The sequence below is a fragment of the Heterodontus francisci genome, chromosome 32, assembly GCF_036365525.1.
Source record: "Heterodontus francisci isolate sHetFra1 chromosome 32, sHetFra1.hap1, whole genome shotgun sequence".
NCBI lineage: Eukaryota > Metazoa > Chordata > Chondrichthyes > Heterodontiformes > Heterodontidae > Heterodontus > Heterodontus francisci.
Genome location: NC_090402.1, coordinates 35,776,167 through 35,800,707, shown reverse-complemented (window position 1 = coordinate 35,800,707; position 24,541 = coordinate 35,776,167). Strand labels below are relative to the sequence as shown.

The window sequence follows — 24,541 nt, the reverse complement described above, 5'->3', positions numbered from 1 at the left end:
ACACTTCATCAGTCTGGCACTAATGATGCCTAATTTCACAATCTGGATTCAAATCTTCTCAGTTTTAAACTGTCTAATTCAAATGTTATTTACCTAATTATGAGATATGACATGATAGCAATATTAATAACACTTAATGTAATAATTCTGTGATTCACAGCAGTTGTGGGAAATATTAATTGTGCTCGTTAAAAACTGGATATTTACTTCAATTCTGAAGATTATCTTAAATGTTCTTTGTACGATATGTAAAGTAATTCAAGTCTAATTGCTAATATGACAGATGGTTTTGCTTGTGATGTGTTAAGTAACTCACGTGGGTATAATTATGGGTTTCATATGATACTCTTGTGATGGTAATTATGAGTGAATGTTGTTGGGACAGTAAACTCTTTCCTAATGTTAAAACCGTTACTAAGCTTCCTGAATGAAGATGAGCAGAGCTATCTGTATATATTTAAACATGCATGTGCAGAGGTCCACTTTTGTTTAATTACAATGTGGTTAAGAACAGTAGTGGAATTTGATGCTGCTGCTCAAAACCACCTAAGGCAGGAGCTAGTGTCTCACTGATAGCTCCAGTACAAAACCACCTGTTAGTAGCTTGGGAAACAAAATTTGCTGAAAGACTTGAACTTCTGTGAGGCTTCGTTGTCACTTTAAATTGACCCACTAGAAATAAAACATTGCATCAAAGCTGAAACCTTGCCATCATCAATTCCTACATCTTTTCTGCCAAAATGAAACATTTTATTACAAATCTGTCACTCTTTCGAGTGATTGTTACTGCCACTTTCTGGTGATTTGAATTGCTTTGTCCACCTTGTCAAATTAGTGGGACCGCTCAACACTTACTCTTGATCAGAGTGGCTAAAATGGAGAGGGGAAAGTGCCTACATGGATTGTCTGTGCAGAGTGACAGTGGACAGCAGTTTGTAACAAGAAAAGAGATGTCAGATCCAAAAATGAAAGGGACTTATAGGAAAGAAATGGACATGAAAAACAAAAGTGACATTGAGGGAGAGAGTGAGGCCTAACCAAAGGTATTTTTAAAGGAGCGGGGTATTACAAATCACTAAAGCACTTCAATGCCAGGAAAAACAAAGATAACACTGATTAAGAGATCATCACCTTAACATAGTTTGTTGGCCTCATAATTCACTAAGTGCATTATAATGGCTAACAGGGTTTGCAATAGACAAAATTTGAGCATACATCAAAGGCAAGCAAAAGATTTAAAGCAACAGGCCAAAGGTTGCAATGAAAATTCTGTGGATAAGCTCACTGATATTAAACTATTACACAGAAGTGAGCAACATGAAATGTCTAATCCTTAAACTTGTATTAAGGGATTACTTCATGTCAGCAATAGAAAGTGCCAATGAAGCAAATCTAATTCTATAGCTATTGTCCCATAAAAGACTAAGAGAAATTAATTTCAAAAAGTATTTATGCCAAATTCATTATTTTGAACCCATGCCGGGACATAATCAGTAGAAAGTGACCAGTTTACTACCATATTTGGCCCTGAACCTGACCCCAGATAATTTCTGAAGTCCAGTTCTGGTTTTTTTTTTCTCTTTGGACAAAAGTGTAGGACAAACAGCTCCTTTACCCACGATCTGCAATGCCATACTTTAGAGAAGTGATATCATTAAGAGCAGCTGATATCACGACTCTTGAAATTCTGCCTCCCTCATAATGGTTTAAACAACAAGTGGGTCACAACTTTCATTTCTACAGCACTTCTCACAGAGTCATCGCAAACTGCTTTACAAGGTGGAGACACAAAATAGCAGATGTCAAGCTGAACAAAACTGGGGAAGAGAGTAGAAACATTTGGGAAAGTGTAAAGACATGACTTAAGAATTTTGTGGTAGCTTTTGAAGCCAGGGAAGGAGACAAGATGGCAAAATATAGGGAAGGACTTGTAAAGGACAGGAAAAGCATGGTTTGATTAGAGACAGTCAGCATGGCTTTGTAAGGGGCAGGTCAAGCCTCACAAGCCTTATTGAATTCTTTGAAGATGTGACAAAACACACTGATGAAGGAAGAGCAGTGGATGTGGTGTATATGGATTTTAGCAAGGCGTTTGATAAGGTTCCCCATGGTAGGCTCATTCAGAAAGTAAGGAGGCATGGGATTCAGGGAAAGTTGGCTGTCTGGATACAAAATTAGCTGGCCCATAGAAGTCAGAGGGTGGTAGTAGATGGAAAGTATTCAGCATGGAGCTCGGTGACCAGTGGTGTTCCACAAGGATCTGTTCTGGGACCTCTGCTCTTTGTGATTTTTATAAATGACTTGGATGAGTAAGTGGAAGGCTGGGTTAGCAAGTTCGCCGATGACACGAAGGTTGCTGGAGTTGTGGATAGTGTGGAAGGCTGTTGTAGGTTGCAACGGGACATTGACAGGATGCAGAGCTGGGCTGAGAAGTGGCAGATGGAGTTCAACCTGAAAAAGTGTGAAGTGATTCATTTTGGAAGGTCGAATTTGAATGCAGAATACAGGCTTAAAGACAGGATTCTTTGTAGTGTGGAGGAACAGAGGGATCTTGGGGTCCATGTCCATAGATCGCTCAAAGTTGCCACCCAAGTTGATAGGGTTGTTAAGAAGGCGTATGGTGTGTTGGCTTTCATTAACAGGGGGATTGAGTTTAAGAGCCGCGAGGTTATGCTGCAGCTCTATAAGGCCCTGGTTCGACCACACTTGGAATATTGTGTTCATTTCTGGTCACCTCATTATAGGAAGGATGTGGAAGCTTTAGCGAGGGTGCAGAGGAGATTTACCAGGATGCTGCCTGGACTGGAAGGCATGTCCTATGAAGAACGATTGAGGGAGCTAGGGCTTTTCTCATAGGAGCGAAGAAGGATGAGAGGTGACTTGATAGAGGGGTACAAGATGATGAGAGGCATAGATAGAGTGGATAGCCAGAGACTTTTTCCCAGGGTGGAAAGGGCTATCACCAAGGGGCATAATTTTAAGGTGATTGGAGGAAGGTTTCGGGGAGATGTTAGAGGTAGGTTCTTTACACAGAGAGTGGTGGGTGCGTGGAATGCGCTGCCAGCGGTGGTAGTAGAAGCAGGTACATTAGGGGCATTTAAGCGACTCTTGGATAGGTACATGGATGATAGCAGAATGAAGGGTAGGTAGTTAGTTTGATTTAAGAGTAGGTTAAAGGTTCGGCACAACATCGTGGGCCGAAGGGCCTGTACTGTGCTGTACTGTTCTATGTTCTAAGTAAGAGAAATCACCAATAGTGGGGCAGCAGCTGGGAACTAGCAGCAGCCCTGAAGACTGATCAGCAGACGTGGGTGTGACGCCATAGAATAAATAACATTTAGAGGGGCACTGTCTTCTGATGTTTGGCAAACATTTTTTTCTTTTGTTTTGTAAAAGGGAGAAGAGTGTTTTGTTTTTGTTGAAATAGCATCACATGCAAGTGTGTCCTGTACCTTGACATGAATGACATGGATCATGCTTGTAAACAAAAGGATTATAGAACATTTTACCAGAAAGATGGATACCCTATTAATATGTCATTCACACCTTCATTTCATTAAAAACTGGGGGAAGGGAGGGAAGGGAAATGTTGCGCTCCCTATTGATACAAAGTCTCCAAACATTCTCTTCACATAATCTCAGTTCCTGACACTGGATTGGTTCATTGTAAAGAGTAATTTCCTGCCAATTAAGGCCGATATTGAATCTTGGATGATGTACGAGAGCGGGGAGAAAGCGGGGTCCTTTGGAAATTGATGATTTCAGGGGACGGTAGGCCAGAATATATTGTTGGATAAAGCAATTATTGTACAGTGGAGCCATAAATCATTGAAATAGAAAGAAATGAACTTCATTTACTTCTCTCCCCACTCAAGTGTTCCTCATTTTGTTAAATGTGACCAAAGTGCACATATTTAAAATGGCAACACATACAACACAATCACAACTGGTGGCATGTGTAGCTTCAAGCTGATAAGAAGGACTCGGAGTGTGTACACCCACCACCATCTAAAGAAAGATAAATGGTGAGCTTCAGCTAATGAGATCTGGTGTTCTCACTTCAGACAACTCATGTCAAGGTTCACTGGGAGACAGCAAGCCATGTACTAACCACTATCTTCCCGCAATACCAAAACTATGGTCTTCATTTTACATGCATATAAGTCCAATTACTTCAAAGTCTTGAAAACAAACAGTGGCCAGCTAGCCTTATTGCTTATTTGATAAGTGTGCTGCCTGATGTGAAACAGATCAGGAAAAAAAAAATGTCTGAGCTTCCATTCTTAGTTAACCCCAGCTGAAGTGGCTGTGGATGTGCTGTAATTGGGTTCCATATCCCTAGACAGGTGAGCGGAATAAAGTCAAACAACAGTTCAGCTACTGGTCACTACCTAGTAACTTCTGCTGAAAACTGTATGCGTGTGCCTGAACATTGGCTGATGCTTAGACCCAATTGCAATGGCACTCATGGAAGAATAGCTCATAAACACTAACTGTCCTGGCTGACAAAAGAAGAATGGCTGCTCGGGCAAGATAGTGGTGGACAGCCATGGAATGTTAACCAAGCAAGATTCAGCACCTTTCCTACTGCAAGTATTCGCATAAATTACAGTAATCTTTAAACTTACCCTTTCTGGTCACAAATAAATACTCCAAGGATTATAAATAGTTCCGATAACAGTGAACAGAAATAATACTTCATTTTGACCCCAACCACAATCTGGGACCTCTGATCATCCTCACCATGCGCCTAGTTGACAGGCTCCACTTACCTTAAAGCTAAGTGCCTCTCTCATATCATTAAATAATGTGATTTGTCTGTGGGTGGGAATGGGGCTGGTGAGGAAAGTGGAAATTCATCGCATTAACCTTTAAACTGCTGAGTATACTGGAACTTTACACAATTGTCTATTCAGAACAAGAAGAAAGCTGATACTCCCTGCAGCCTCATTTCAGATCTCTGTTTATTTTGGACAGCTCCACCCTAGCTTAAGATGAAGTGGAAGAACTGAGCAATGCTCAGCAGCTGACAGACTTTGACTGTATGTCCATAGATTTTTGTTTGGTGTTGAAATGCTAAATAAATCATTTAATTATCTATTTTAAATCTTGCAGCCATTATGCCCAATAAATCCAATGGGGAATTCAGGAGAAACCTCTTTACTCAAAGAGTAGTTAAAATGTGGAACTCGCTAGTGTCACAGAACTGTACTTTTTTTCCCCTCTGTTTGAAACAGTGTACCTTTAAGACAGAGAGAGAAGGTTTAGATTTCTGAGAACACAGCTGCACTTGTTACCTAGGTAACAGCAGGAGAGTGAAGAGGTCACATGGTGTAATATTTCAATTTAACTGTGTGGAAAAACCAGCTAAAACCAGTTTTTTGAGAGACCAGCAAAGCATGCTTATAGAAACATAGAAAATAGGAGCAGGAGTAGGCCATTTGGCCTTTCAGGCCTGCTCCGACATTCACAAAAGATCATGGTTGATCATCTAATTCAGTACCCTGTTCCCGCTTTCTCCCCATATCCCTTGATCCCTTTGATATTAAGCCTTTGGCATTATTGGCGGAAGGAACTGTCTATTTCTCTCAGCAGAAATTCTACAATGAGCTACAGGCTGTGTTAATTGCCTAAGGAGGAAAAAACCCTTTGAAGAGACCATTGGTATTGCTGGAAGTAGCAAAATTCCTTTTCTTTAGTTGCTTCAAGATTGACTTTCTCTTGACCGATTGTGTTTTCTGGAATTTGCAGTAAAGTTTCGACTGAGAGACTGTCAGTTTTAAAATCTGAGTGGATACATTGCTATATTCCTTGTCTGTTTGATGCCTGCTGAAGTGTTTTAAATGCCTATCTATTGAAGGACTATTTCATCAAATCCATGTGGAGACTTCGAGTGGCATTTGATTATTTTTACACTAGGATACCTCATCTATCAGAATCGTAACCCACAAAGACTTACAACCCAGTTATTTATTTTTAAGGAACAGCTAATTTTTAAAACATAATTTTTTTTTAAATGTTCACCGTAGATTTGAGTGTATGTGTGTGAATGGGGGAGTTGGGTTAAAATAAGAAGTTATAAGGTCTTTAGACATATGTTCATCTTAATAGTGTTTAAGATTTAGTTTTTAATTAATAGTTAATTTGTTGTTGTCTAAAGATACCTGGTTTGGGATGTTTTATTCCGGGGGTTACTAGAGTGTTTAATTTGGCTGTTTTCCAGTTGGGTGGGAAAACTTTAATAATATGCTGCGACCCATAGAATGATGGGACTGAATTGACAGTGCATTGCTCCTGCCAACACTAGCACAAGGAATAGTTGAGACGAATTAGCATAGATTCATTTAAGGGAAGCTTGACATACACATGAGAAAAAAAGGAATAGTGGATATGCTGATAGGATTAGATGAAGAGAGCAGAGGAGATTTATGTGAAGCATAAATGCTGGCATATAGCAGTTGTGCTGAATGGCCTGTTTCTGTGCTTTAGAGTTGATGTAATTCTGTTATGTAAAACAACCTGAACAAGAACTGACGGATTTTGTTTTTCCCAAACATAGCTCTGAAAGCCTTATTTCTTACTCACAAAGCAAAAACTACACTGCACTTTTGTTATCTCCTGAGGCTGTTGAGGTAATATCCTCCAGTTTCTGGCATTCTTGCCATTCCTCATGTGTGAGCTGATGACAGTGAATGTTTGCAGGCCATGCAAGTATGGAAAATATCATAGTGAGTTTAATCCAGTCCCACATCCACACATGCCCAGCAAAGGCATTGGATGGTCCCTCCTCAGTCTACAATTAGCACTGAGTACAACTCTGGTCCCCAACTGCTGCCACAGCAACTTAGCACAAAGCTAGAATCAAACTTGGGGCCTTCCTGGCTGGTTTGGCTCAGTTACTCGATGCTTAATCTTATTCAGTTTTCAGGGGTCCACTGCCTCAGGGCTCTTATAGTCTTACCCCACGGAGGGAATGTGGTGATTTAGTTTTTTAAAAAAAAAAGCATTTCACGTAAGCATCTGTCTCCAGACTAGGTAACACATGTGCTATAAAAGCGAGTAATATGGATGAATCAATCCCAAAAGGCAATACCATAAATTTATCTGTTATGTGCTGTGTCCAGACATTTGAAAGGTTAAAGTAAAATCTGAAAATAGTTCCATATTCAGAAATGAAATTGTGTGTGTTGATTGAATGAATATTCTGTGGATCAGTGCAAAGTTTAGTTTTCGTGTAGTTTTTGTTCCATCTTCCCAAACATATGTTTTGGGATAGTGTCTCCTCCCAAATAGATTTAGTTAGAGTGTTGATACCAATGCACTGTAATTAAAATTGTACATAAGGCAATAATCGTTGTGAGATTCTTAAATAACTAGCTGAAAATTGCTAGGGTCAGGCAAAGGGCTTCTTCACATTCTTCCAAGAATCATTCAGAAGACAGTTTATTAATCTAACCTCTATCCCCCTCTCACTTTCTCACTCAGATCTTACTTGAAATGAGTCTGAATGTCTGAAAGCAAATTTTCATAAATGGATGAAAAAAGTTTTCCTCAGTTCACTGTTTAGTGTGTAATACATAAGATTACTGTTTCTTGAATTCCAAGTGGCAGCACTCCATTATGTAATGTGGATGAAGCCATCTTGGAACTTCCAAATATTTTGAACACATACAAATAACTACTAACTGCCTATTATATAGAAATGCATAAAACGTACAGCACAGAAATGGGCCATTTGGCCCAACTGGTCCACTCGAGCCTCCTCTCACCCCTTTCATCTAACCCTTTCAGCGTAACCTTCTATTCCTTTCTCCCTCATGTGTTTATCTAGCTTCCCCTTAAATGCATCTATGCTATTCACCTCAACTATTCCTTGTGGTAACATGTTCCACATTATAACCACATTCTGGATAGAGAGGTTTCTCCTAAATTCACACTGGCAGCAGTGTGTACCAGCTACAAGATTCACTGCAGCAACTCACCAAGGCTCCATCGACAGCAAACCCATGACCTCTACCACCTAGAAGGACAAGAGCAGCAGATACATGGGAACACCACCACCTGCAAATTCCCCTCCAAGCCACACACCATCCTGACTTGGACTATATCGCCATTCCTTCACTGTCGCTGGGTCAAAATCCTGGAACTCCCTTCCTAGCAGCACTGTGGGTGTACCTACACCCCAAGGACTGTAGCGGTTCAAGAAGGCAGCTCATCACCACCACCTCAAGGGCAATTCGGGATGGGGCAATAAATGCTGGCCTAGCCAGTGATGCCCACATCCCATGAAGAGATAAAAAAAATTATTATTTTAATGCATTCAATGTGGGGAAGAAATCAATTTTTGCTCTCTTCCTCTTCTAACCTGAGAATTCCATGCATTACACCAACAGTGCAAAATAAATAAACTGTTACTGAGATTGTGGAATTGTTGCCGCTAACATGTCAGACAAAAGGCGAAGGAACCGCAATCTACTCCTAACATTCACAATACAAGTGTTACCTAGAGGCTGATGTGGAAACTTTGTCCTGTTACTAGATCATCACTCTGTAGGGGTTAAGGCTATGATTGCACAGCTACTGTGCAATGGTACTTTGTTAACAGTCAGCTCTCTGCTGAAGTGATTTTATCACTGATTATTTTAAGTGGGCCCCAGTGTATTCCACGATTGTGAATAGCTCTTTGATATCACTATTATCACTAGGGTAAACTGATAACAATTCTATGAAAACACAACTCAAGTAAAAGTAGAATGTATCGTTCTAAACCTCTGTAGCATGTAGATTGATACTAAGATAGGCCTATTGATCATTTGAATGCATCCTGCCTTTGATAGTATACAAAGCAAGGCAAAGTAAAAGATTCCTTCAGCACTATAATGAGACTGCCTTCCTGACATCTTTTTTCTACATAAACTTGCTTCCCATTGTCTAACAGAAAAAGTTTCAAATAAGGAAGTACAACTGACTACAACCTAAATCTAAGGGCACTTTTTTTTACATTTTAATAGAAAATGAATTTCTTATTAAAGGCCAAAGCTGAAAAGTTAAAAATCCTAAACTGATATCTCACCTTAATGTCCAAATCTATTGCTGCCTGTTTGTCTTCCATCAATGGACAAAGAGCACTCAATGCTGAGATTTTAACCCATGATATGATTGTTGAGTCACAAGGGGACCAAAGAATGTGATGATAAAAGTGTAGCTACATATTTTCAAAATATTCCATTTTAAAATACCACAATTGGAGGAAATGATCTGTTATTTTTGGAGCTGAGAAAGAAACAGGAAAAACAAGACATTAAGCAAGACAGAGTGTGCCAGACTGGTGCTGAAATATATGGGACTTGAATCCTATACAGCCTGAATTCAAAGATACTCTGGGATTGTCGGAGGTTTGAGCACATTGAAGAATCTTAATTCAATGTTTTTCTCCTCCTTCCAGAGTTTGGATTTAGCCTTGCTAATGATGCAGACACTTTCAAAGACATTGTTGTCCATCACAGTATCTCTGGCTGGACCTTGCTAACAGGACCGAAACGGCATCTAAAATCAAAAGAGCTCAAACTCATCAGAAAATCTGCATGGCCTGAATGAGCCAACTTCAGATTCAGAAACAACCTTAAGAGCAGGCAGCAAAATTCTTTGCTTGCCAGATTCAAATAAAACCAAGTCAATGTAATTTTTTGAATTTCCTCTTAATTCAAAATAAAAAATGACTTACATTTACATTACCCCTTATCACACATCTCAAACATTTCAAACGTTTAAAAAAAAAATTCCAGTCACAGTTGATCTGTACGTAAATACAGCAGTAATTTGGAACACAGCAAGATCCCACCAACAGCAATGTAATGAATGACCAGTTGATCTGTTCTTGATGCTGTTGATTGGGGCAGTGTGGGGAATACTGGCCAGGACACCAAGAGAACCTTCTCTCTTCTTCAATAGTGCAACAGGATATTTAACACTCACCAGAACTGGCATACAGTGCCTTGGTTGTTGCCTTATCCAGAAGATACCATCTCTGACAATGTAGCACTCCCTCAGTCCTGCACTGAAATGTCAATCTAGATGATGAGCTCAGGTCCTGGAGTGCAGTTTGAATTCCAAACCTTCCAACTCAGGGGTAGCAGTTCTACCAACTGAGTCTAGTTAATTAATGTGCAAGATACTTATATGTACAAATTCTTTTTAACCGACACACAGAAAGAATCCTTAAAATTCTTGATTAGTCCAGTACTTCCTCGGCATACCATTTGTAAAGAATGAAGTAATAAACAAAACCCCAGCCTTGTCTACCATCAGCAAATGTACATCAACATCTTTTTGCCAAAATATTTTTTCTTAATCCAAGTAAAAGTTCCATGATAGTAAAGGAGCTGAGATCTTAACACAAACCACTTTGCCAAGCTTTACAAATTCCCTGTTCACTAGATGTGACTGTAATGGTTTCAAAGATCTTAATAGCATTACGTTGGAACACATTTAATATCCTGTGATCTCAATTTCAAAACTACATTCTTTACCATTAATGTATTAAGACAGTATCTTTCCTCAAAATGATATGTTTTTAAAATCAATTTTGGGATGGAATTATAGGGGTAAAATCGGGCTATGCCAGCAATGTGAAAGGGGCTTGTAGCAAAATGGTAGCCAATTTTTCACCATGCCAGTTTTTACTTTCCATTGACCTGGAAGAAAGAGCAAGTGAGACTAGGAGATGGGTCTCCAAAAAGTGTTTGAACTATTGTTCTGTGAATTTCAATGGAAAGAAGATCGGGCCTGGTGATAAATTGGCTACCGATTCGCTGAGACACCATTTGGCACTGCTGACGTAGATCAATTTCACCCCCTATATGTCCATGAAAGGCCAATTAAAGTTTTACAACATTCTCCCAGAATAATTTATGTTAAAAGGCTTGAAAAAACCCTTTTTCCATCTGCAAGTGAGTGAATTGATGTTGTCCATTGAAAAACAAAGTTGCAATTAATTGTTGTTGGTTACTAAGCATGAAACAGCACTGATGGGAGCACACAAATATTGCTTTCTACTAGCAATGGGATCTTCCATGCAGACATTCAAGGTAAAGAACTATAGAGCACATGGGAAAAAAAGTGCTACTCTACCTACCAAAAAGGCGATGTGCAGCCATTTAGAACATTTACTTCAGAGTGAGAAAGCAATAGCAAGTGCATGAAAAGAGAATTGAACCATTTCCTTAGTTTCAAAATTCTTATTTTTAAAATGTTTACTTCCAGAGACATTTATTTGAACTGAATCTCAAGATATATACATTTCATAGTAATTATTTAGTGATGATTGAATATGATTACTAATACTACCTGTAGGGTGAATTGGGGTCAAAACATGTCTTTGTTACATCAGTCACCTTTGGATTGCAGCAATCACCATCATCAAAATTGTACAGTTCATCATTGCATTCCATATCACACACCCCATCTCCTTGTTTCTTTAGCAAAGATGAACGCCTCAGTGGTTTGCAATCTCCACCATCATTTCCTGTCAGTATGTGGTCACATTCCAAGTCACAGTCCCCATTCCCTATTTTACTTATATCACAATTGGCCAAAATAAGACGATTTCTCAGAGAGGAATTTTTGACATCCAAAACTGTAAGATCCCAGGTGATGTTATACCTATGAAAGGCATTGTTTAAGTGCTGGTGCTGAAGTTCTATTTGTTCTCTTGTAACAGTGGGTTTTTGATGATTGTCATCATAGACGTTGACAACCCTGTAGCGGACAGTCTTTAGCTTGCGAAAGTTGAAAAGTTTATTGTAGCTTGTTATAACTTCAACGTTGTCGCAGACAGTTTGGCCACAAGGAGGGGGTTCCAGATTAGTACTTGATAACCAACTGTTATGATGCTTTGGTTCCATTTGGGGGTATTTGCTATCCTTTACAGTTAGCCAGTGACTCTCCACATGCTCAAAGTGGTCATGAAGGACTAGCTCATTGCTTTTCTGAACATGGTGTTTCATATCTTGGATTATTTTCCCCTGAATTCTTCCTTCACTCCACAAGCTAAAGTCAGCAATGTAGCCGCGGTAGTTCTGATTCTGGAAATTTCCACCAAGCATTAGTGCTTTGCACTTTTTGCTCAAAGGGCTAAAGATATCACCTACTTGTTCATTGCTCACGGCCACTTGTGCTCCATTAACATACAGCTTCATTTTATGTCCATCATACGTTACTGCCAAATGTGCCCACTGGTTAGCGTGGTATTTCTGGTGGGCTGTGATGGTGGTCATTTTGCGAGCTCTATCTGTTTTTAGAGAGAAGAAGAATCGTGGATCTCTGTTACCCAAATCACTCACGGACTGAATCCCAAGAGCCCATCCTCTGTCCCGGGATGACGAAGAACATTTGTCATAAAGTCCTACATCCAAGAAACATAAAAGGCTGTAAGATGTTTTGAAAGAAAGATTTTCATACATTATTATGATTCATAGGACAACTGGAGAAGTAAAATTGGTGGATATACTTTCACATAACATTTAATGAACTGGAAATTCAGCAATTTATATAAACTGCTGTTGTAGGCTTATACAGTATATTATTGTCAAACAGAAACATTTAATGGGCTGTCTAAATTTAAAATTCCAAATAACCCTATGCTACCAACCACTATCCAAACGCTTCCCCCGCCCCCCCCACCCCACAAAAAAAAAATGTCTGTTGTGCATTGTTATCCTGTGAGGTGCAGTATACTCTCAACATCTGAATGACTGTTATACAGAACGATGGGAAGCTTAAGTAAAAAGAGTTTGGGTAGGCCAAAAAGTGAACTGGATTCATAAAAAATTAAATTCATTTTGTAAACTTTTTTTTTTAAAGTCATTTTTTTAACTTAAAAACAGGCCATCTGCTAACAATCAGTCATTAGTAGTATGGTCTAATGTCAACAGAGTAAAGGTTACGTGAGCATTTCGTTATATTTTCTTGAAATTTTACCTCACTGATGGGAAAGTGAAAAGCAAAATGGTACTTTTCTGCAAAATGTTATTTTCCTAGGGGCTCTAAGATCCCCTTTTCCTGTTTCCTTTGGAAGCAGATGTCAAGTTCAGGAAGGTAATGTGTTTGTACGAAAATTTTCCTTCATATGGATAATCAAAAAAAAAAGCTTGAGTATACTAGTTAAAAAAAAAATCATGGAGTATTGACTACAAGTACTGTAATGCTTGTCTAGGTCATTTTAAATATAGTCCTTGCATACTCATGTCAAAGTCTTTGATCCGTTTAGACACGGCAGTGCTAAAATACCCAGTGTAGCAAACTCTCAGATGTCTCAGATTTAAAAATAACTTTAAAAATACTCTTGTGTAATTTTCGGCACTGAGTAAATTCAATCAAGTAAATGCCAAATTATAAACGTCCAAGTAAATAAGTTAAAGACAATTCAATTCTGTTAGTCAGTATACGTACCTAAAGCACAAGTGAAAGGATGTAAGCCTCCTTCAACACAATTACTTCATCAAATAATTTCATGAGGTTTTTCAGAAGAAAAGCAACAGAAGAAAATTGTAATCCCACTTTCTTCTAATGTGTCAGCAGCCTTGGTCTCTCTTGCTCTTGACATTGATTTGCTTCCTCGCTATGCAGTGCACAAGCAATAGTGACCCCTTACTCCCAGTACTGTGAAATTTGACATGACAGGCTGGTCTTTTGTTATGGCTTCTGTAATGCCTCCTTTTACAATTATTATTTTTAGCCTGTTTAATGTATTACAAATACAAAAAAATTCTGAAAAGCAATGCATTTATTGAGCTAAATTTGATATTATAAATCTTAGAGGCCCCTCAGGCAGCTTAGGATTATTGACGTATCAAATAACCTAAAATCATTGGCTTGTGCAGAAAGGACATTCCCCATTAAAACATCAATTTATTGGGAATTTAGCTGAGAGACTGAATTCTCAAACAGTAAACAACCACTCAAGAGAATGTCTGAAAGCATGTGACTAAGTCTCTGTATCATATGCTCAGACAATACAGAACTCCCAATATTAGCAAACAAGAGCATTTTTAATAGCATCTCATCTACTCTGGTCTTCCTTTTATGATCTGCTCTGACTATTTGTCATTTCAATACTGTAACTGTACTGCTACAGTATACTCAGGATTCACTGATATAAGGGAACAGTTGACACATCCTTATTTAATGCAAACTGTATCCTTTGGAAATCAAAGACTGCTGCAATTCCAACAGTTAGATCTAACTGCAAACAGTTGTCGCATTTTTGAGTATCTGCTTAGAATCAAGATTCGAGAACCAGGGGGCGTAGCACATACGATGGGAGTCGATCTTTGCAACAATCATAAGTGCTCAACACAGATAAGCAAATTAAATCTACTTTCCAGTAGTTTGGAGTTTAAGGGAAATGGCTGCCTGCCTCTACATCAAGCCAATTGAACTGTGAGGATCCTGGCTCTGAACGTTAAGAAAAATGAATATTTAATCTGATGATTCATAAAAGGAAATGAGTGTGAGTATCTGATTCAAATATTTATGAACAAGTAACCACTACAGTAAATGTCTAGTGCTTGCTCACTGGCAAACCTCTTTGGTGGCAACCTAATGTTAGCCCTTTTGGAATATAGTACCTAGAAGGGACCAATGCAAATGCGAATAGATGAATCTTTTACCCTCAGTGTTGAAATCAGGGATCAGTGCACTGTCCCCAACTTTACTTGCTTCTTTCCCAGGACCTCGAACGTTTGCCTTCCTGATTCTCCCTTTCCTTATGTAGCTTTCAGAGTTTCAACAACCAAGATTAGTCGAGCTATATCCTAACCAATTTATCTAATCTTATTCTTTTCAAACTTGGTGGCAGACTGAACTAACAACTTAGGATACTCCATTCAAAAAAAATCCATCTTAATATCTTTAAACAGTTGCCATAATCTTCATGAGAATGCTGTGAATTTTCTGGAGCTAGCAGGTAGTGGTATCAGTATCAAGATAATGGACATTTAACATCTTAAGTGGAAGTTCTCTTCACTATTTAGCATAGTGACTGATGTATTACTGGGTTTTTCGTAATATGCAAAGTTAGCGGATACTTTTGTTAATGAAGTTAAGAATATATAATGGAACTTTCATTATTACTTGTGTTTAGCTTCCATATTTCTATTTAATGCTGAGGTTGATTTCATGCTCTAAAGCTCCTTGCAGGGAGTGGTAATCATGACAGCACAACTCTGGGTATCAACTAACAGATTTGATAATGCATCATGTAATAGACTTGTTAACACAATTGAAGCTCTTGGGATTAAAAGAGACAGTGGCTGCTTGGATATGAAATTGGCTAAGAGATAGAAAGCAGAGAGTAGTGGTGAACAGCTGTTCTTTCAGATTAGAGGGATGTGTGCAGTAGTGTCCTCCAGCGGTTGGTGTTGGGACCACTGCTCTTTTTGATATATATTGATGACCTGGACATGCATATTCAGGGCATCATTTCTAAGTTTGCAGATGGCATGAAACTCAGAAATGTAGTAAACAGTCATAGAATCATGGAATCTTTTATGGCACAGAAGGAGGCCATTTCATAGAATCATAGAAAGTTTAAGGCACAGAAAGAGGCCACTTGGCCCATCGTGTCTCTGCTGGCCTAAAAATGATCCAGCCATTCTAATCCCACCTTCCAGCATTTGGTCAGTAGCCCTGTAGATTACGGCACTTGAGCTGTATACCCAGACTCCTTTTGAATGAGTTGAGGGTTTCTGCTTCAACTATCCTTTCAGGCAGTTAGTTCCAGACCCCCACCATCCTCTGTGTGTGAAATTTCTTTTCTTTTCCTCATTTCCCCTCTAATTTTTCTACCAGTCACTTTAAATCTATGCCCCCTCGTCACTGACCTCTCTGCTAAGGTGAATAGGCCCTTCACCTCCACTCTATCCAGGCCCCTCAAAATTTTGTACATTTCAATCAGATCTTCCCTCAGCCTTCTCTGTTCCAAGGAGAACAACCCCAGCCTATCCAATCTTTCCTCATAACTGCATTTTTCCAGCCCTGGCAACATCCTCGTAAATCTGCTCTGTACCCTCTCTCGTGCAATTACATCCTTTCTGTAATGAGGTGACCAGAACTGCACACAGTACTCAAGTTGTGGCCTAACCAATGAGTTATACAGTTCCATCATAATCTCCCTGCTCTTATATTCTATACCTTAGCTAATAAAGAAAAGGGTTCCATATGCCTTGTTAACCATCTTATCAACCTGTCCTGATACCTTCAGGGATCTGTGGACATTCGCTCCAAGGTCCCTCACTTCCTCTACACTTCTCAGTATTTCCCATTAATCGTGTAGTATTCCTTTGCCTTGTTTGACCTCCCCAAATGCATCACCTCACACTTCTCCAGGAGAATTCCATTTGCCACTTTTCTGCCCATCTGACCAAACCATCAATATCTTTCTGCAGCCTACAGCTATTCTCCTCGCTATCTACCACACAGCCAATCTTTGTGACATCTGCAAACTTCTTGATCATGCCTCCTACATTTACGTCCAAATCGTTAATGTATACCACAAAAAGCAGGGGACCCAGTACGGAGCCCTGTGGAACACCACTGGAAACAGCCTTCCAGTCACAAAATCACAGTCAACAATTACCTTTTGTTTCCTGCCACTGAGCCAATTTTGTATCCACCTTGCTGCAATTCCCTGGATCCCATGGGATTTTATTTTTTGAACCAGTCTTCCATGTGGGACCTTGTCAAAAGCCTTGCTAAAATCCATGTAGACCACATTAACTGCATTACCCTCATCAATCTGCCTTGTTACTACTTCAAAAGATTCGATCACGTTGGTCAAATAGGATCTTCCCTTAACAAATCCCATGCTGACTATCCTTGATAAATCTGTGCCTTTCTAAGTGACAGTTTATCCTGTCTCTCAGAATAGATTCCAATAACTTGCCCACTACTGAGATTAGATTGACTGGCCTGTAATTGTTTGGTTTATCCCTTGCTCCCTTTTTAAACAGAGGTTCAAAGTTAGCTGTTCGCCAATCCTCCAGCACCACACCTGTATCCAGTGAGGACTGAAAAATGATTTTCAGACCATCCACTATTTTCTCTCTTGCTTCTTTTAACAGCCTAGGATACATTTCATTCAGCCTTGGTGATTTATCAACTTTCAAGGATGCTACTCCCATTAATACTTCCTCGCTCCCTACGTTTATCACATCCAATACTTCACACCCCTCTTCCTTAACTACAATATCTGCATCGTCCCCCTCTTTTGTGAAGACAGACACAAAGTATTGATTAAGAACAATACCAACATCTTCTGCGCTTACACAAAGGTTATTTTTTTGGTCTTTTATGGGCCCTACTAACTCCTTAGTTATTCTCTTACTCTTAATATAGTGATAAAACATCTTTGGGTTCACCTTGATTTTGCTTGCCAATATTCTTTCATGCCCTCTCTTTGCTTTCCTAATTTCCTTTTTGATTTCACCCCTCCACTTTGTATACTCCTCTCGGCTTTCTGTAGTATTGAGTTCTCGGTGTCGGACATAAGCTTTCCTTTTCTGCTTTATCTTACCCTGTGAGCTCCTTGACATCCATGGGGCTCTAGATTTTACTGTCTCACCCTTTATCTTTGTGGGAACATGTTTACTGTGAACCTCTTGAATCTTGCCTTTGAATGCCTCCCACTGCTCTGACACGGATTTACCTTCAAGTAGATATTTCCAGTCCACTTTCGCTAAATCACTCCTCAGCTTAGTAATATTGGCCTTGCCCCAATTGAGAACTCGCATTCCTGTTCTATCTCTGTCCTTTTCCATAATTATGTTAAAACTGACTGAATTATGATCACAACCACCAAAATGCTCTCCCAAATGCCATTCCTTCCACCTGCCCAGATTCATTTCCTAAAACCAAGTCTAAAACTGCAGCCTCTCTTGTTGGACTTGCTACATACTGGCCAAAAAGCTTTCCTGAATGCACCTCAAGAATTCTGCTCCCTCAGTTCCTTCCTCACTAAAACTATCCCAGTTAATATTGGGGAAGTTAAAATCCCCTACCGTTACTGTCCTATTGTTCTTGCACTTCTCAGAGATTTGCCTGCATATCTCCTCTTCTATCTCCCTCTGACTGGTTGGGGGTTGATAGTACACTCCCAGCAGTATGATTGCCTCTTTTTTGTTCCTTAGCTCAATCCATATGGCCTCATTTCATGAATCTTCCACCATATCATCCCTCCTCACAGCTGTAATAGTTTCTTTGAGCAAAATTGCCACTCCTCTTCCTTTCTTATCCCCTCCCTATCGCGTCTGAAAACCCTGTAACCAGAAACGTTGAGCTGCCATTCCTGTCCCTCCTGAAGTCATGTTTCTGTAATAGCTGTGATATCATACTGCCACATGTCTATCTGTGCCCTCAGCTCATCTGCGTTATTTGCTCTACTCCTTGCTTTGAAATCCTAAAAGATTCTATAAGTATATTAAAAGTAAAAGGGTAGCTAGGGAGAGAGTAGGTCCCCTTAAGGATCAGTGTGGTAATCGATGTGTGGAGCCATGGGAAATGGGCAAGGTCTTAAATGAATACTTCTCGTCTGTATTTACCGTGGAGAAGGTCATGGAAGCTAATGAGTTCAAGGGAGGGAACAGCGATATCCTGGAGCACATCAACATTACAAAGGAGGAGGTGTTGGAGGTTTTGAAGTGCATTAAGGCGGATAAATCCCCAGGGCCTGACCAGGTGTATCCTAGGATGCTATGGGAAGCAAGGGAGGAGATTGCTGGGCCCCTGGCAGAGATTTTTGTATCACCGTTAGCCACGGGTGAGGTACCGGAAGGCTGGAGGATAGCTAATGTTGTGCCTTTATTTAAGAAGGGTAGCAGGGATAAGCCAGGGAACTACAGGCCGGTGAGCCTTACATCAGTGGTGGGAAAGTTATTGGAAGAGATTCTGAGAGACCAGATTTATATGCAATTGGAAAGGCAAGGTCTGATTAGGGATAGTCAGCATAGCTTTGTACGTGGGAAATCATGTCTCACAAATTTGGTTGAGTTTTTTGAGGAGGTGACCAAGAGGATTCACGAGGGCAGGATGATGGACGTTTTCTACATGGACTTTAGCAAGGCCTTTGACAGGGTCCCGCATGGTAGGCTGGTCCAGAAGGTTCGAACACATGGGATTTAGGGTGAACTAGCCAATTGGATACAAAATTGGCTTGGTGATGGGAGGCAGAGGGTGGTAGTGGAAGGTTGTTTTTCAGATTGGAGACTGGTGACCAGTAGTGTGCCGCAGGGATTGGAGCTGGGCCCTCTGTTGTTTGTCATATATATTAATGACTTGGATATTAAGTAGGGGGCATGATTAGTAAGTTTGCAGATGACACCAAAATTGGTGGTATAGTGGACAGTGAAGAAGGTTGTCCAAAGTTACAACAGGATATAGATCAACTGGGAGAGTGGGCAAAGGATTGGCAAATGGAATTTAACGGAGACAAGTGCGAAGTGATGCATTTTGGGAAGTTAAACCAGGGCAGGACATATACAGTGAGTGGCAGGGCCCTGGGGAGTGTTGTGGAACAGAGAGAACTTGGGGTGCAAGTACATAGTTCCCTGAAAGTGGCAACACAGGTAGACAGGGTGATGAAGAAGGAGTATGGCATGCTTGCCTTCATCGGCTGAGGCATTGAGTACAAGAGTTGGGACGTCATGTTACAGTTGTACATAACGTTGGTTAGGCCGCATTTGGAGTAATGTGTGCAGTTCTGGTCGCCGCACTACAGGAAAGATGTGATTAAGCTCGAGAGGGTGCAGAAAAGATTCACAAGGATGTTGCCTGGTTTGGAGGACCTGAGTTATAAAGAGAGATTGGATAGGCTGAGTCTGTTTTCCCTGGAGCGAAGGAGGCAGAGAGGCGACATGATAGAGGTATATAAAATTATGAGAGGCATAGATGGGGTAGATAGCCAGAGTCTGTTTCCCATGGTAGGGGTGACTAAAACTAGAGGGCATAGATTTAAGGTGAGAGGGAGGAAGTTTAAAGGGGATCAAAGGGGTAAATTTTTCACAAAGAATAGTGGGTATCTGGAATGAGTTGCCAGAGGAGGTGGTGGAGGCAGGAACAGTAGCGACATTTAAGAGGCATCTGGACAGGTACTTGAATGAGCAAGGCATAGAGGGATATGGAATTATTGCAGGCTGGTGGGATTAGTATAGATAGGCATTATGGTCTGCATGGACACGGTGGGCCGAAGGGCATGTTTCTATGCTGTACAACTCTATGACTCTAAATAGATTCCCTTGAGCACTGCCAACTTTTTATTTATTTACAAACCTTTGTTTCCTCTTTCTTCCAGACTCATCCATTAATTTTCTGCCTTCCATTTTCATTTCTGATTTTGTCCCAACTGAGTCTACCCTCAAGTCCCCATCGCCCTGCCAAACTAGTTTAAACCCCCTCCCACAACAGCACTAGCAAAACGTTCCGCAAGGAACTCCGTCCCGGCTCTGTTCAGATGCAACCTGTCTGGCCTGTACAGGTCCCATCTCCCCCAGAGTTAGTCCGTATGTCCCAGGAATCTGAAGCCCTCCCTCCTGCACCATCTTTCCAGCCACGCATTCATCTGTCTTATCCTTCTTTTTCTATCCTCACTTGCGCGTGGCACTGGGAGTTATCCGGAGATGCCTACTTTTGAGGTCCTGCTTGCTAATTTCTTACTTAGCTCCCTAAATTCTGACTGCAGTACCACATCCCTCTTTTAACCTATGTTGTTGGTTCTGATGTGACCACAAGTGCTGGCTGTTCACCCTGCCCCTTCAGGATGCTCTGCAGCCGCTCAGTGACATTCTTGACCTTGGCACCAGGGAGGCAACACACCATCCTGGATTCAAGTCTGCGGCCACAGAAATGCCTGGCTGTTCCCCTGACTATTGAATCACCTCTCACTATGGCTCTTCCAGTCTTCCCTGTACCCCCCCCAGGCAGCTGAGCCACCCGTGGTGCCATGGACTTGGCTCTGGCTGCACTCTCCAGGTGAAGCATCACTTTCCTCAGTATTCAAAACTGAATATCTGTTGGAGAGTAAGATGCACTCGGGTCTCCTGCACTACCTGCCTGATTCTTTTTGACTGCCTGGCAGTTACCCATTCCCTCTCTTCCTGCATACTCTTAAGCTGTGGGGTGACCACATCTATAAACGTGTTATCCACGTAGCTCTCATCCTAATGAATCCATCGTACTGTTGCCAGCTGCTGCTCAAGTTCCAAAATCCGGAGCTCAAGCTGCTGCAATTGACAACACTTCCTGCACAAATGGTTCTCCAGGATACAGGAAGCATCCTGGATCTCCCACATGGCACAAGAGGTGCACTCTCGAGGTTGAAGTATCCCTGCTATTCCTTTATTTATTAATTGACCCTTTGCTACTGCTAAAAAAAAAGAAACCTTACCAATACTACAACACCTTAAAATTATTAATACAACCTTACTAGTACTGAAAAATTCTACTAATGATAAATTCAGTTCACTAGTTAAAAGAAACTTTACTCAAAAAAAATACTCACCAGCTCCTCACTTGTTCCTTATTATTAATACTTAATATTTTACTCATTTTTAGTCTGCCAGTTGTTGAGACACTACAACAGAGACAACCTGAGGGGGAAACACAATTCTCTGGGGGTCCTTTTAACCTAACCCAGCCCTGTGGCAAATTGACAGCATTGGGGTCAGTTGTCCATTTTTACATCCCGTCAGCTTCCTGCCAGATGGATTTGGTTAAAATCAAACACCTCTGACTTTTACTTATAGTATGACTTTTCATGTAAAACTCAAGGACATCAGTCTACCTTTTGTTGCAGGAGTCCATCTGTGTTGCAACTTTAGTATCACTGCAAAGCATTTCTCATTGGAAAGAAATACTTGAGACTTGCTGGAAGAGGCAGTTGTGCAAGCATTTAGGTTTGACACCATACAGAGTATAACTTCAGTGCAGTGTCAAACTGAGTACAAAGAGCACTTGAGGGATTCCTTGGACCATTGGAACTTTTCAAACCTTTCAGGGTTCTGTTGAATGTTTAGATGATGGTAACACTGCTGCCTGTACTCTTTAAACATTTAAGTTTTAAATGAAAAAGGGGCTTTGCTGATTCATGTAGCCACCATGCTTAGAATTCTTATCTGATAAATGCATTACTGTTCTAGTCATTCAGTGCAATCAATGTAACATACTGGTCTGAGGTGAAAGCTGCAATATAGATACAGCTCAACAGTCTGGAATTCTTTAGAAATCTTCAAAGTTATGTGCAGAGTAAGTTTCTGAGCTCTCCAGTTCTGTCAGCGAGCTGTACAAGTTGAGAATGGGCATTTCTCAATGGAAAAGGGAAATCCCAAATTCTAAGAAAAGTCAGGGATTAGAAAAGGCCATTCAGCCCATCAGAATTCATCCGCTATTATCCTCCCAACACACCACTGAAATGCATTTTGAATAGCGAAAGTATGATTGCCTCTCACTACTCTGCCTGGCAGGTTATTCCAAATACTCACCATTCTTTAGCTAAAGTTGTTCTCTATTTTGTTAATGTACTTTTCACACATTTCTATTCATGTCCTTTGATACTATTCTACTTTGAAGTAATATTCAATTTACCATTATCTATCTTTGCCAGTTAATGTTTTTGGTACACTTTGATGAGGCTCCTTCTTCAAATTCTTGCCAGATTAAAAAGCTCGTTTCTCTAATCTTTCCCCATAGTTCATCCCCTTTTCAGTTAGGATCAGCCTAAACTGCTCTCCTGCATCTCCCAGCAGACAGCTACAGAGGGGCTCAAAGAGAAGGCACCTCATGGAATCTGGTGACCTGTTTTATGCTTTGGGGCATGGGGAGACCTAAAAGTAAATGGAGAAAATAAGTCACTTATCCCTCTTAAGAATTAACAGTCCCAGAAAATTATATCAATCAGTTAATAAAAAAGGTAAGTACATTATTCGATTGCATCTGGTCATCAGGGTACAGTAAGGATATTATGTACCATAGCTAATGAATATTACAGCCACAATACATAACTATTATCTAACGGGTACAGTATGTTCTATTAATTGCACCCTGTTGCGTTTATAGTTTCCACTGCAAATAAAACTTGTTCAGCTTTTTACTAACTGTTTTTGGCAAATTACTAAGGGTGACCTCATGCAGTACAGGTACAAAATGCTTTCTTTGGCTTCAGACCTGTGTTGGATTGTGTGTGAGCTCAAGGCACAGTAAAAGTCCATTATCAATGGGCTTCAGAAATGTTTGTCAAACATTGCAAATTAACGCGAAAACTGACCTGGGCTGACCATTACAAATAAAAAATCTGTTTAAACAAATGCTCTGGAGGTTGTAAAGCAGTACCACCCCGTAACTTTGCACAGTGTAAAATGTTTCCAACAACTTCACAGTTCACATAAACGCACCAGTGATAATAACCGTAGCGCTATTTCTGGAAGTTTAAACAAAGTGTTTACACTTAGAAGGTACCGTTCACAAGGAGATGGAACTTCCTCATAATGTCACGGATTTTGCGAGAAAATTAAAAATTCTTCCTTCCACACAGAGATGCAATGATGCATCACCACTGCCATTTGATTCAGTACAACTTGTACTGGGCATGTTTTGCTGTTTTCAATGGACATGCTGCGAAACACGTGAGAGACTTTTACCACAGAAAAATCTGATACTAAGCAGCTGAATTATTGCTGCTTCTGAGAAATTAACGTCTTTTTTTCTCAACTCTTAAGTGGGAAAAACCATTGCACCATAAAATGTTTAGGGGAAAAATTGGATTAGGCCTGATATTGGCACAGGGATCACAATGCACACGGTTACCCCACCCCATTCCTGTCAAGGCAGGCAGCAGGCAAACGTCATGCTGCCTGCTCAACTGCATGATGCCAGCATGTAACCCAACACAAAATGTGCTGCTGACTAGCTGCCCTTTCAGCAGAGAACCCAGGTCCATGCATAGCTAGCACATTGCACGGCTAGCCTGCACCTCTTAAAGGCAGCCTGCCCTTCTTAAAGTGGAGCTGCACTTGTGCTACAGGAGCTGCTTGAACAGTCTCAGGACAGCGGTTAAAGCAACATGCCAGAGAGAGGGCTTCCAGGTTTTTGGATGTGGCGCTGGAGGCTTTAGTAAAAGAGGTCAAAAAGAGAAGAGGTACCATGTTTCCACAGAGGGCCAGGAGGCCCTCAGGCACACTGTGAGAAGGAAATGGGAGCAGGTGCCAGGGAGGTCAATTCCTGGAGTCTGGCCCAAAGGACCTAGCAGCAGTGCTGCAAGAGGTTTAATAACCTCATGGGTGGTCAAGGTCAGTGAATGCATCTTCAAAGGATAACTCCTACTATCGCACCAACAACCTCTCACGCTGCTCAATGCACCATACCCCATCACTCACCTATCAGCAATCAAGACTTACGCCTAACATTCAGATGCTCCACCTCACCCTCAGCAGACTTCTTACTGCTTCAGATGCTGTCACACCCACCTCTCGCAGCTTCCACATACCTCCAGCTACTC

At 40.7% G+C, this 24,541-nt stretch overlaps 1 protein-coding gene across 1 annotated transcript in view; it reads right to left on the bottom strand.

Moving 5' to 3' along the window:
* Positions 1-24,541, bottom strand: part of pappaa (pregnancy-associated plasma protein A, pappalysin 1a) — a 316,273-nt gene that overhangs the window by 274,645 nt on the left and 17,087 nt on the right. The window contains exon 2 of the mRNA XM_068012691.1: positions 11,347-12,403. Within this exon, the coding sequence (XP_067868792.1) occupies positions 11,347-12,403 (1,057 nt within the window). The remainder of the gene's footprint in view (positions 1-11,346; positions 12,404-24,541) is intronic.